This window comes from Miniopterus natalensis, chromosome 14 (genome assembly GCF_054644295.1).
Source record: "Miniopterus natalensis isolate mMinNat1 chromosome 14, mMinNat1.hap1, whole genome shotgun sequence".
Classification (NCBI taxonomy): Eukaryota; Metazoa; Chordata; class Mammalia; order Chiroptera; family Miniopteridae; genus Miniopterus; species Miniopterus natalensis.
Window position 1 is genome coordinate 5,108,014 of NC_142094.1, and position 12,126 is coordinate 5,120,139.

The following is a 12,126-nucleotide window of genomic DNA, read 5'->3' on the forward strand; positions in this document are numbered from 1 at the left end:
GGCTAAGCACTCTGTATGCATGTGTCATTTACTACTTACAGCTGTTTGATGTGGTGTAGATAGTGTGGTTATCCACCTTTATAAATTATGAAACTACCTCAGAGCAGTAAGATAATTTACTCAGTATCTTACCCACAGCAAGTGATAGACTCAGGACTCAAAACCCAAATCAGCCTGACTCTAAGAGCTAAGTGATGCACACTTTGTTGTACTAGCCCCTTGTATAGCCGTCTATAAATTTGCTAGACTTCAAGTGTCTTGCCTTCTGAGTCATATCACATATACCTGCTGTGGATTAAAACATTTAGATCTGATCGGCATTATTGAGATATGTATTTGGAGCCTTGAAACCTCTTATTCTGTAGCAACTAATTTATTATTATACTGCTAGAGAACTTGCCTTTTTTCCCCCCAAGACCTACTTACAAAAAGACCATGGCTTAAATTCATCATTTTTACCTAAATCATAGATAACGCTTATTGAGCATATTTGGTGTGCTAGGAGGCTCTATGATAAGTATTTTATGTGAAGAACAAAATATATTTAATTATTAGAATTAGAAATGAAAAATAGCTGAATGCTTGTTAAGACAGTTTTCCCGACTCATTTTATCCAGAAGTATTTAGTCACCCAACTAAAACACATTTGTGGCTTAGCTAGTAGGCCATTGTGAGAGGTGCCAAGTTCAGGTTCCAAGGTAGTCTTTCCTGCTGCCCTTCTGAACGTGACCTTTTTAAGCTAACCCCGAACTTATTTACGGTAAACATTTTTTATAAGATTTTTTCATCAATGTTTTTTAAAACTTGTTTTTATTTGATTATGAGCACTGCATCATCAACCCAACATGGAAGTATCATTTTGATAATTTATTACCAAAGAAGTAATTCTGGAATATACCACTCACTGATATTCATTAATTAATCTTTTCATTTTTCTAGCACATATATGTGTGTGTGTATATATATGTATGTGTATACTGGGGTGGGGAACAGTAGGTTTGCACTTGTTTTATGGAAAGAGAGACACGCAGGTTATGATTATTACAATAACTTTATTAACTCTATTTCGTGTACTCACAACTGTAAACCTCTTTTGCGCACCCCTGTGTGTATGTACGTGTGTGTGTGTGTATAAATATATATAGATATGTAGTCTCTGGTTATCTATGTGAGCATCCCAGGATAGACATTTAAGATTATCAGTGCAAGGTGCCTGCCAGTCCCTTGCACAATTAATTAACCAGCAGTGCCTGTCGCTAGCACTCTTGACCTTGACGCTTGTAACTGTCATTTCTGAATAGTGCGTCCAACTAAAGAAAGACTGAAAGTTACTGAGTCCAGTTAGCAGCACTTAGCTCTTTAAGTCTAGGGATGGGCCCACATTTTAAAGTTTCAGTAACCAACCCTTCTACAAGGTGCAAGGATCAAGTAATAGAGCTCTACTTATTGTGACTATGGGAGTTTCCTGAAGTCCCCCAGTAGTGAGGGTTCCTTTTGCCCTGAGTCTTAGGGGTTGCAGAGGCTGTGGAATGAGTGGGCAACTTCCCCAGAGGCAGTACTTCATCTTGCATCTCCAAAGCCAGAAACCTGGAACTCATCTTAAATTCCTCCTGAACAGCCACTTACCTGTCCCACCTTCAAAATCTCTTTCAATCCTTTCCTGTTTTCCTTTCACTACCCTAATTTTAGACCCTTATAGTTTATCACCTGGCTGCTAGCAGTCAGCATACTACCTACCTGGCTGTTCTGCTTGCAATTGCATCCCCACCCCTCACATTCCTCATTGATTCTGCTAGTGTGCATTGTAAAATACACATTGGATCTTAATGATTCTGCTGCTTAAAATTCATCAGCGTCCCCATTACCTGCTGCACAAGTCAGACCTACTTAGCCTGACATGATTTCCTTTATGAGCTGACCCTTGCTACACTTTTCACCAGTACTGTGCTCTCCAAATACAGCCTAACGGTTTGAAGTTACTAGAACATACCATGTTTTTTTGGTTTTGTGTGTGTGTGTGTGTGTGTGTGTGTGTGTTTGCCTCTGTGCCCTACACTAGTCCTCTATACACTGAGTGTTGTCCCCTTTCTGTCTACTTGGCAAACTCCTCGTCTTGAAACTTAATTCAGATGTTTGCAATTCTTGGATGCCCTCTGTGACTTCTCTGATCAGGCCTATGTTTTGTTTTTGTCCCCCTGTGTTGTTCTGTTTGAGACATGGTCTCATCATTTGTTTAGCTATCTCCCTCACTATGCCTCTCAACCGCAGGAATAGCATCGTGTTCATTCAGCTCCACACTTTCCTACACCTCATAATGCATGATGCATTATTGACATTTTTTAAAAATTTATCTTTATTGTTGAAAGTATTACAGGTATTCCCCCCCCCCCCGTTGATCCCCTCCACCTGGCATCTCCCCTCTCCCCCCTTCATGCTATTGTCTGTGTCCATAGGTTATGAATATATGCATCTAAGTTCTTTGATTAATCTCTCCCCTCCACTATCCCCCACCCTTGCCTTCCCTCTGAAATTTGTCATCCTTGACATTTTAAAAAATGAATGAACGGTCTTTAATATTTCTTCCTGTTGGTCTTATTATCCGTGAGAATATGGGATCTTTCTTTTTATATTTAGAATTTATTCTAAAGTTGTCTGAGAGCATAGGAGCAGTAGTGAAAGTGGGCAAGATGAATTGTTAACATTTTGCCTTTATATTAATATAGTTGAATGTTTAGAATTTGGGGAAATTGTACTGCAAGCAACAAGGTATCAGAACACATCTCATCTTTGCTTGCTAGATGTTAAGAGGCAGCTCTTGTTCACCTTGCCAGTAGGTAATTAATGACAGTCCAGGCCTTGGTGGGTAACCAGCTCTGCACAATCCTCCACATGTCCGGAGCAAGTCCCTTCCTTGGTCCTTGCTAAAGTCATATCTTGATCTTCTTCAAGAGCCTCTTTCATTCATCAGTTTTTATTTTTTTTTAAAATTACTGTTGACACACGATATTGTATTAAGTTCAGGTGTACAACTCAGTGATTAGAGATCTGCATAACTTAAAGTGATCGCCCTGATGAGTCTGACAGCATGCGTAGTCAGTGCCTGTGCTGCCTGTGCTGCCTGTGCCCTACTGTACATCCCCATCGCTGTTCTCTGCCTACCAGTTTGTGCTGCTTCGTCCCTGCCCCTTCCCACCCGTCCCCCAACACCCTCCAACCTGGCAGTCGTCAAAATGTAAGAGACTTTTTTCTTCACAGTAGTAGAATTATTTTTCAAACTAGTTTCAATTAAACAATAAAGCAATACATTCATTTATTTTAGGATAGGGAAATTGTATCATACCACTTTTAGTAAAAATAAAAAAATCAACATTATTTAGTCATTATTCAGGAACCACTGACTTATTTAATGAAATCAAGCAATAGTTTATACTTTTTAAATATAACTGTTCAATCTAACTCCTCAGTTAAAAGACTCAAAATTTTATTTTTAAAACCCTATTTTGGGGGGTGGGACAGGGTGGAATGGGTCACTGGAGAGAAAAAGGGACATCTGTAATATTTTTAACAAAAATAAAATAAAAAATGAAAATAAATTGTATGTCAACTATAATTGAAAAATTAAAAAAATAAAGACAAGAAAAACCAAAAACATATTTTTTCCAGTTCTTTTATATTTGATGTGGAGCTTCATTGCATTTAACATAAGCAGCACATCTTTTATCTGCTGTATTTCCATTTAGTTCTCTGATAAATAGTAGTCAGTGGGGTAATATAAGTGATCAGAACAGTGAAAATGGGTAATTTATCTACATTTCACAATGCCCCTTTTCTGGAGATTTGGTTTTCTTAATCAGTTTATTACTCTCTCTTAATTTGAAAAATCATTCCTTTTTATGCTTTGAGCCAATAGCTTTTTCTTACTGGCAGAAGACATATTACAATGAAGTCATTTTTTAAATTGTCACTGTTATTTTCAAAGGTCTTAGTTGCTTTAAGATTTTTAACTTGAAACTAGTTTTTAAGGGTGAAAAGGGAAAACTAATACCCATTCAATTGCTTTTTGTTTTCTCTGGTAGATTTTAGTTTCCTAATATTGTCCTGCTTTGTGTTTTTCTGATGTTTCTAGAGTGTATGATCACTTTGGCATGGCCATTTTTTCGAGGGAACCCCAAGGAGAGTGTTTTGAATTAGTTACATGGTGATTTTAGCTTCATTCTTCTTTTCTTAGGACCTTCGTTCTTGAAGGACAGTTTACTCATCTCTATGGTGATTTCTTGTGAAAATGCCCATGGACTTTAAAGTCCAGGATATTTCACTTGAAGTAAAAACTGAGATGGCTTATTTATCTTAAACATTCTAAAATAAGAGTTTAATATAACATATTCTATGTGGATTAATTTTGAGTAGGCTTTTTCTTGATTTTACTATTTTTCAAATAGCAAGTCAGCCTTATAACATCATGGCCAACTATCCTTCCATGAGTCAGTGAACTTCGTTCTCAGTCCCTGGTAACCCTGCCATAATCTAACCCGATTGCTGACCCTGGACGCCGCTGCTCAGTGCTGCTCAAGGAGGTGAAACAAGTGGCAAAACAAATAATGCAGCATAAATAGATTCATCCTTTCTGTTCGAGAAGTTAGAGATACTTGTAGACTTGTTTATGGATTAGCATAGTTTTAAAAAGTTATTTTATTAGTAAAAAATGGTCCTCTAATTTCATGTTTCAAAGCCCTGTGTCAAACTTTTTGGTATTTTCAGCCCATACTATTTAATAGAAAGTGAGAGAGAGAGAGAGTGTGTGTGTGTGTGTGTGTTTGTACATTTATAGCAACCACCCCTGTATCAGGACATGACCAGTAGGCTCTGCCCCATGTAAACTACTATTTGGGCAATTGAAAGAAAACTTTAAGATTCATATTTCTTTATGAATGCACAAAAGTAACAGAGGTGGCATGTTTCTTGATTCACACATTGAGCTCCAGAAAGGTGCATGCAAGGCACATTGGCCTCTTAAGAACCTTAGTATTGTAGGCTTCTGAGCCTACAGGCAATTTCAGATTTGTTTTAATCTCAGCCATTATTCTAAAGGCTGATCATTTAATTCTATTAAGTGGGTGTTCACTCTTGGGCAAGGTAAATCTGTTTTCTACATCTCAGCCACAGCAGAACCTTAGTTGATCCCTCATATGGCAGTGAGACAGAACAAATAAGGTGTGAAAACATTTTATTCTGAAACTTTTCAACAAGAATATTAAAGGTAGGTTAGCATTAGCTAAGTGTATTGACCGATTTTTATTTAATTACAAGTGCATATCAACTGAGAATATCATCTTAATTCTAAACCTTATTTGCTGGTAATTTTAATTCTACATAGAGGTACAGCACCTTGACACTTTTAAATATATACCCCCTGTAGTCAAGTGTGATAAAGTGGTATACAGCTTTTCTTTTGAACAAAATCTTAAAAATTGGTAATATTGTGAAGATCACAGTTACTGTCTGAATGCTTTATGGAGATTAAACCAAAGTGCCATGAAAATCCTTCTTTCAAGCTCTTACATATAAAGTTTTAAATACTTAATGAATCAGTTGAAACAGGAACTTCGTTTTTCAACAATAAATCAGCACTTTAAACTTTTCTTTTCTTCTGTGTGACTTTGGATCTTGTTCAGTGTTTACTGCCTATATCACTCTTTGTTTGCATTATGATTCTTGTAGTGTGTCTCATGAATTCAGCTGAATGTTGCAATTTTATTTTTTAATTTAAAAGAACCTCACATCTCATATTAAAACATAGTAAGTACTAACACAGCCAAATTGGAACTTATATTAATTCTGGGTGGCATTTCTAAAATGAGCTGTTGCTAATGTTGTTTTTAATTTTAATAGCCTCAAGTACTACAGCCTTCCAGCAGCCTTCCCAGACCCACAGACCACGCCCAGGGAAAACTGATAAAATCGCAACATATCGAGGACCACAGTGAATGCACAATCCAGGGCACACATCAGGGTGCTGCATACCTGGATGAAAGCTTTACACATGACTTGCAGCAAGAAAGCAACTGTGGTCTGGAAGACCAGCCTTTTTCCTCAAGCCCACAGCTCACTAAGGATGTGGCTAAGAGTACACCTTTGGCAGCAGATTTGAACGTGACCATGGATGCTCAAGAGTCTTATCATTTGGCAAATAATACAGTTAGTGACATGCAGGCTATACCCACTTCGTCTCAATCACTTACCCAGTCAAGTGCAGTAGGCCAGGCTGAGAAAGCTGGAAGAAACCAGCCTTCACCAGAGGACTGCACCTCTCAGCCCAAGTCATTGCAGCTTTTTAAGACACCCATCTTGAATTCTTTGGTACCTCCTTCAGTTTCTGAATCATCTCCAAGTAGGACTCCCACTTGTAAGAACTCACCAATAATCACACCATGTAATTCAGCAAAAATTCAACTAACATCTAGTCAAACAAATCTTGCAAATAATCTAAATCCAAGAGCATCTAAGCTCCGCCCTCCTTCTGGATCTTTCAAACAAAAACAAATAAGCAACCCCCGACTAGAACCCCAGAACTTCCAGGCCAAGACAAGCATCCCAAGGCCATTAACAAAAAGAAAAGAAATCATGCAGAATCCAAATGGCAATTTGAATTCTGGGGATTGTCTGTCCTCTCATCGATACTCTCGTCTTCCTAAACCAAAGATACATTAAGTGCATAGCCATCGCCTGCCAGTTTGTTTTTCTAAAAAGCAGTCTGTTTTGTAATAGCTTTACATGCAGTTTGCTGCTGTGATCGAGGTTCCATTGAAAGCTTGCAAATCTTTAACATTAAAATGTGGAAGCTTCTACTAGTTTGGGCTCTTCCATTTCATATCCTGGTTGAAGTACATAGCATTTGAGTATATCTGTCTCAGGTAAACACAAAAGTTTGCTTACGCATATCAGAGGCCTACAGAAGGCTCTGGTGATCTTATCCATTACTCTGCACATCAGAAAATTCATAATATTTCACATAGCAGGCAAGAATGTGCTTTGTGTATTTAATCCTTTTAAGGTCTGTATTAAATGCAGTTCTCAGAGCCTCACCCTTTTCACTTGTCCATCTTGGGAATATGGTTATTACTCTAACTAAAGAATTGGTGATAATGGAAGGCACTAGTCTATAAGCAGAGTTCTGGCCAGTGATTTGTATGTTTAATAAAAGGTCTATGCAAAAGCTGTATGATGAATAAAGGAGATCAAGCCTTTAGTGGGAAGTCTGTGTAAGTTTTATTTTCCTTGTTAGGGTCAGCAAGCTATTCTCAATGTGTATGTATCAAATACTCCAGGCGGAGATGTTTCATATTATGTATAAACCAATTATATATTACTTTAACATCTTGTTTTATACACACACACCGTTGTGTTTGTTTTGGATGATGGATACATTTTGGAAAGCTTGGGATACATCTTGAAACATGTACCTAAAGGTGTATTCATTTATAAGATGCTGGTGCTAGACTTTTGCTGGTAATTCAGTTTTGAACCCTATAGGCTTACAGATTCGTGATAGCTGTTTGGAAGTCTCACAGCATATATTTTAAATGAAGTCTTTATTGTAATATGTATATTTATTGACTTTCTGCTAATATCTGATGACTGGTATAATGGGACTTGAAATGATTGCACAAAACTTTGATGGGATATAAATATCCCATGCATAGGGATTTAAGACTATTTTCTGTAGCAAAACAAGTTAAAATATTTTGGCAATAATTATAAATGTAAGACAATCTTGAGAAAGCTAGAATACACAATACTTTTGTTTTGCTGAGTTTTTCAGGTTTCCCTTTTGTGTTGGTGTATGTTTGAATTTCAGTTTCTTGAAAAGTAAATTTGGGAAGAAAAGTAGAATTAGAGAGGGGAAATGGTTTTATTAAAAGGCACTAAAAGATATTTCAGTGGCAATATGTTTATTTAATGTGCTTGAGAGATAGCTGTGGACCAGCTGTGCTAACCTGATCATGCTGGGACCGCTCTTCAGGTGCTTCAGTAAATGTGTCCTCTTGTCCTCCCAGATCATGTCATCTGTAGGTGGTTCACCCGTTGTTGTTTTAATTAGAATTAATGTATTTTGGAGAGATGGGCTTTTACAATGTAAACTTTTGTTGTGATCAGTTGACTAAAAAATTTATCAAAAGGGGTTCTGGTCAAAAAGTTAGCTCCTCAAATTTCTAGTGATTCCTTTTAAAAATGTACATTAGTGAAATACCCCTTTTTAGAGAATAGCAAGTGCTGTTCTGTAAATTTCATAAGAGGTGATCACTACCACTCTGAGGTGGGCTTCCCTTACCATTCGCGCGAGTTTGCTTTTCACCAGTTACAATCCGCTGTTGGACTTGCTAACAGGTGAGCGTGGTTCAGCAGCAGTTCTGCAGGAGAAACACAGGGCCAGGCAGTCTTCATACTGTGCAGATACCATCAGTGTAAAGTGACCAGACATGTCAGCAAAGCTCTTGTTTGTTGGTAGAGACAAGCAGTAATGGCTGCAGCTGTAAGTGGGCACACGTGGTCTTTCATTGGAAGGAGAAAGATAACTGATCTCATATATTGTAAATGGGACAACGTTATCACACTATTCAGGGTACGGTGTCCCCAAAAATGTACATACACTTTCACAGCTGATAACTCACTTAATTTTCACTCCTCCTCAGTTTTAACTGATTTGAAATAATGGGGGAAGCCAGACTAAGCTTTGAACAAAGGAAATTTATCCTAAAGTGCCACTAGACTTTTTTGGGGGGACACATAAAAGATAAAGTTTACAGTACACAACTGCAGCAGTTGACGAATTGAGGGCACACAGATACCAAACGAAATGATTCCTGATGTTTGCAATTCCATTGCTTCATGTTATCAGCAGTTGGATGACCAGAAAGGTCATCAGTTTGAAAATGGGCATTGAAAAAAAAAATTATTCCTGTATATTCTTTTAAATTTTGAAAATGAGCTGTACGTTAATAAACACTGACTTTATAATTATTCAAAGTTTATATACATTCTGGGGGGACACCTTGTATTTCCCTAAAATAGAACATACTGATGAATTAGGAAGTCTTTGGTTGATTTAGAAGTTGATATAGACACATCTTGAGAGGACAGCGTTCTTTGGGACAGACAATAATGCTGGGAGATTAGAAGGCAGCAGGAAAAGAGGAAGACCAAATATGAGATGGACTGACTCCGTAGTAGAGGCCTTAGGCTGAGTCTACAGGGCTGGCCAGGCTGTGAGGACAGGATGTGGTGGACGTCACTCATTCACAGGGTTGCCAGGATCTGGAGCCAGCCTAGCAGCACGAAGCACACACATGGACTCCTGTGTGACATTATTTCATAGGCCTTTATCTTTAAGGGAAGTTTTAGCTTCACATTAGTTTTAGCCCTCTAGTCTGAGGGAAAAGTCTTTGTCTATTACATAAAATACTGACTTCTGCAATTTGTTTATTCTAATATTTTCCAGCTCTTTTTTCTCCTGTTAATTTGCAGAAATGAATGAACCCATCATTTCGAACTCTGTACTGTTGTTGAGCCTTAATCTTGGCAGAAGGCTCATCGATATAATTATGAAGCATAATATATTTAAGAGAAAAAAATTGAGGATGCTTTTACAAAACCAACAAATTATTTGCCTGCAGTTTTCTTTAAAAACTGCAAGAATACTGTGTTAGGTTGCTCATTAGTAAATGTTAAGTCAGAAACAAGGTGAAACTGTAGCTTGCCTGATTTGGCTTAACCTCTGTTTAGTGCTTCTGTATATTAACTCTGCCCAAACCCCTCCACAGAACTCAGATTACTGTGGTTTTAGTTCCTGTGATTCAGTGAAGATGGCTGCAGTGTATGGATTCCACGTCCTGAGGAAGTTTTCTGGGGATTGGTTAAGTTTCACGTTTGTGAAAGAAAATCACTAGAGTATGTAGAATGATACATTTGGCTATTAATGAGATGCATATCAAATTCTTTAAAGAAAGCTTGGCGTCAGGAGTTTATCAGAGTAGGTGCAGCTGGTTTTAATGCATCAAAGGACTGCATCATTTAGGTGGTCATTTAGAATGTTTCTAAAGACTGAGAGCCTCTAACATTTGTCTTTGGTAGTCTCATTTTAATTTGTGCAATATTTTCAGGAATATAGACTACTGTTTATTGTATTTATAGAGATATTAGGGGACCTACTAAGTATTTTAACAAGTAAAAACCAAAATATGAAAGAAAATATCAGATTTGCACTTTAAATGAGCTTAATTGCTTGGAGCTGTGCCTGAAATAGCAAAATGCCTCCTATTGGGCGTGGCTTTTTTGTTGAAATAAATCTCTCTAATTGTTGCTGTTTGAAGTACAGCCGTCTACGGAACTATATCCTCAGCATGTCACTTTTCCCATTAAAGCACCAACTTTTTTGAATGTTTCATTGACCCAGGAAGTATTCATTGACTTAAGAAGTATTTTACTCACTGCATCACAGAGACCACGATCCCCCCACACCTATCCCTCTGTCTCCCTGGCAGCGCAGGTGGTGGTACACACCGGCCACTCTCCTGGTAGGGCTGTCCTGATGGGCTCCTGGGCTCCAGGGCACTGGGGCTGTAATTTGTAATCACGTAGGCTTGTGTGACGACCAGCGGGACTGCAGCACATTTCAGTTCACTCTCACTGTTCCACAGCGGTTCTGTGTTTAGAACTTTGTTTGCATGCTTATGCACACATTTGAAAGTGCTTAACAGCTGTAATACAAATACCTGGTACTTTCCTTGGGGATGATGGCCTTGCTTTTTTAAATTCTGATGCTTAAATTAGATTTTCTAATTTTCTTTCCACACCTCCTTTCCGTTTTTCTGCTGCAGTAATTTGAAAGAATACACTTGAATAAATGATTAGGACGGTGGGCAGCAATCTGCAATTATGCTACTAATTAAAGATCCATCATCTGCTTTCACTCTGTTGAGGAAAAGCTATCCATTTTCCCTTGGTAAAGCATCGCCATAACAAGATAACACTGACCTGAAGAACTTAAAGTCCCTAAGTCATTACTAACTAAAGACAAAAACACCACAATCGTTATGTGCAGTATTGTTTTTCCCATTGATTTAAAAAAAAAGTTCAAAGTATAAATACTGTATATTACAACGCGCTTGTAAAACGAATTGTAAAACTGGATGTAAACTCTTTCCTGAAAATGTTGGTGTAGTCAATAAAAATAAAGTTCCTAATTATAATTGCCTTCTCAACATTGACTTTCATAATGTTACTACTAGTATATTTTTTCCACAAAGATTTAAATCTGTTCATTTGGTTGGGTTTTTGGGTTTTTTGCAAACATCTGCAAAAGGCCCCATCAGGCGCCGGGGCAGACAGGCGCGGCGCTGCGAGGCGGCCCTGGAGGGGCTCCGCAGGGGCCGCCCCCGGGCACCGGAGCCCGCCCAGCTGACGGGCGCCCACGGCCGGCCTTCGCCTCGCGGCGACCCCGGGGCAGGCGCGTCGCTCCTGCGACAGGAGCCGGGGGTGGCCGCCGGGGCGCGGGGCGCGGGGCGCGGGGCGCGGGGCGCGGGGCGCGGGGCGCGGGGCAGGAGCCGGGCGCGGGGCCTTCCTGGGCTCCAGGCTGAAGGACCGGCGGGCGCACAGGGTCCGCCGCGGCCTGGCCCGTGGGCAGGTCTGAGCTTTCACGGAGGAGTTGAAAACCTCGTCACTGCAGAGGACACAGCCTCGGAGCCTCGCGGGTGCGTGGCTCGCGGCGGGCACTTCCTAAGTCCTGCTAAATGAGCCCCTGGGGAAAGTGGGGTGCCTGGCTTGTTGCCTGTTGCTCCCGGCTATCTCTGTAGGACCACCTCTGAATCTTCGGGGCGCCCTGCTCAGACCACAGGTCTCCTGGGAGGGCAAAGTCCTGAGCCACTAGGTGGTATGTGAGCCCCCAAGTGGAAGAGGGACCGTGGGGTTCAGGAGTAGGGTTCGTGCCACCCGGCAGCTTCCCGCAGGGGGATGCTCTTCAGGTGGTGTCTGTCCAGGAGATCCAGATCTGCCAGAGACCTTCCAACTCGAGTGAGGCCCGTCGAGGGGCTCCCGGGGTCTCCTCCCTCCTCCCCCGCCCCCGCCCCTCGG

The 12,126-nt window shown here is 39.9% G+C and overlaps 1 protein-coding gene across 4 annotated transcripts in view; it reads left to right on the plus strand.

The window, feature by feature from the left end:
* CCSER2 (coiled-coil serine rich protein 2) overlaps positions 1 to 11,246 on the plus strand; it is a 209,619-nt gene extending 198,373 nt beyond the window's left edge. For 3 of the 4 annotated variants that reach the window (XM_087824241.1, XM_087824243.1, XM_087824242.1), the window contains one exon: positions 5,890 to 11,246. In XM_087824241.1, the coding sequence (XP_087680367.1) occupies positions 5,890 to 6,708 (819 nt within the window). In that variant the 3' untranslated portion in view covers positions 6,709 to 11,246. The remainder of the gene's footprint in view (positions 1 to 5,889) is intronic. The other variant, XM_087824244.1, reaches the window with a different exon arrangement.
* Positions 11,247 to 12,126: the final 880 nt, after the last annotated feature.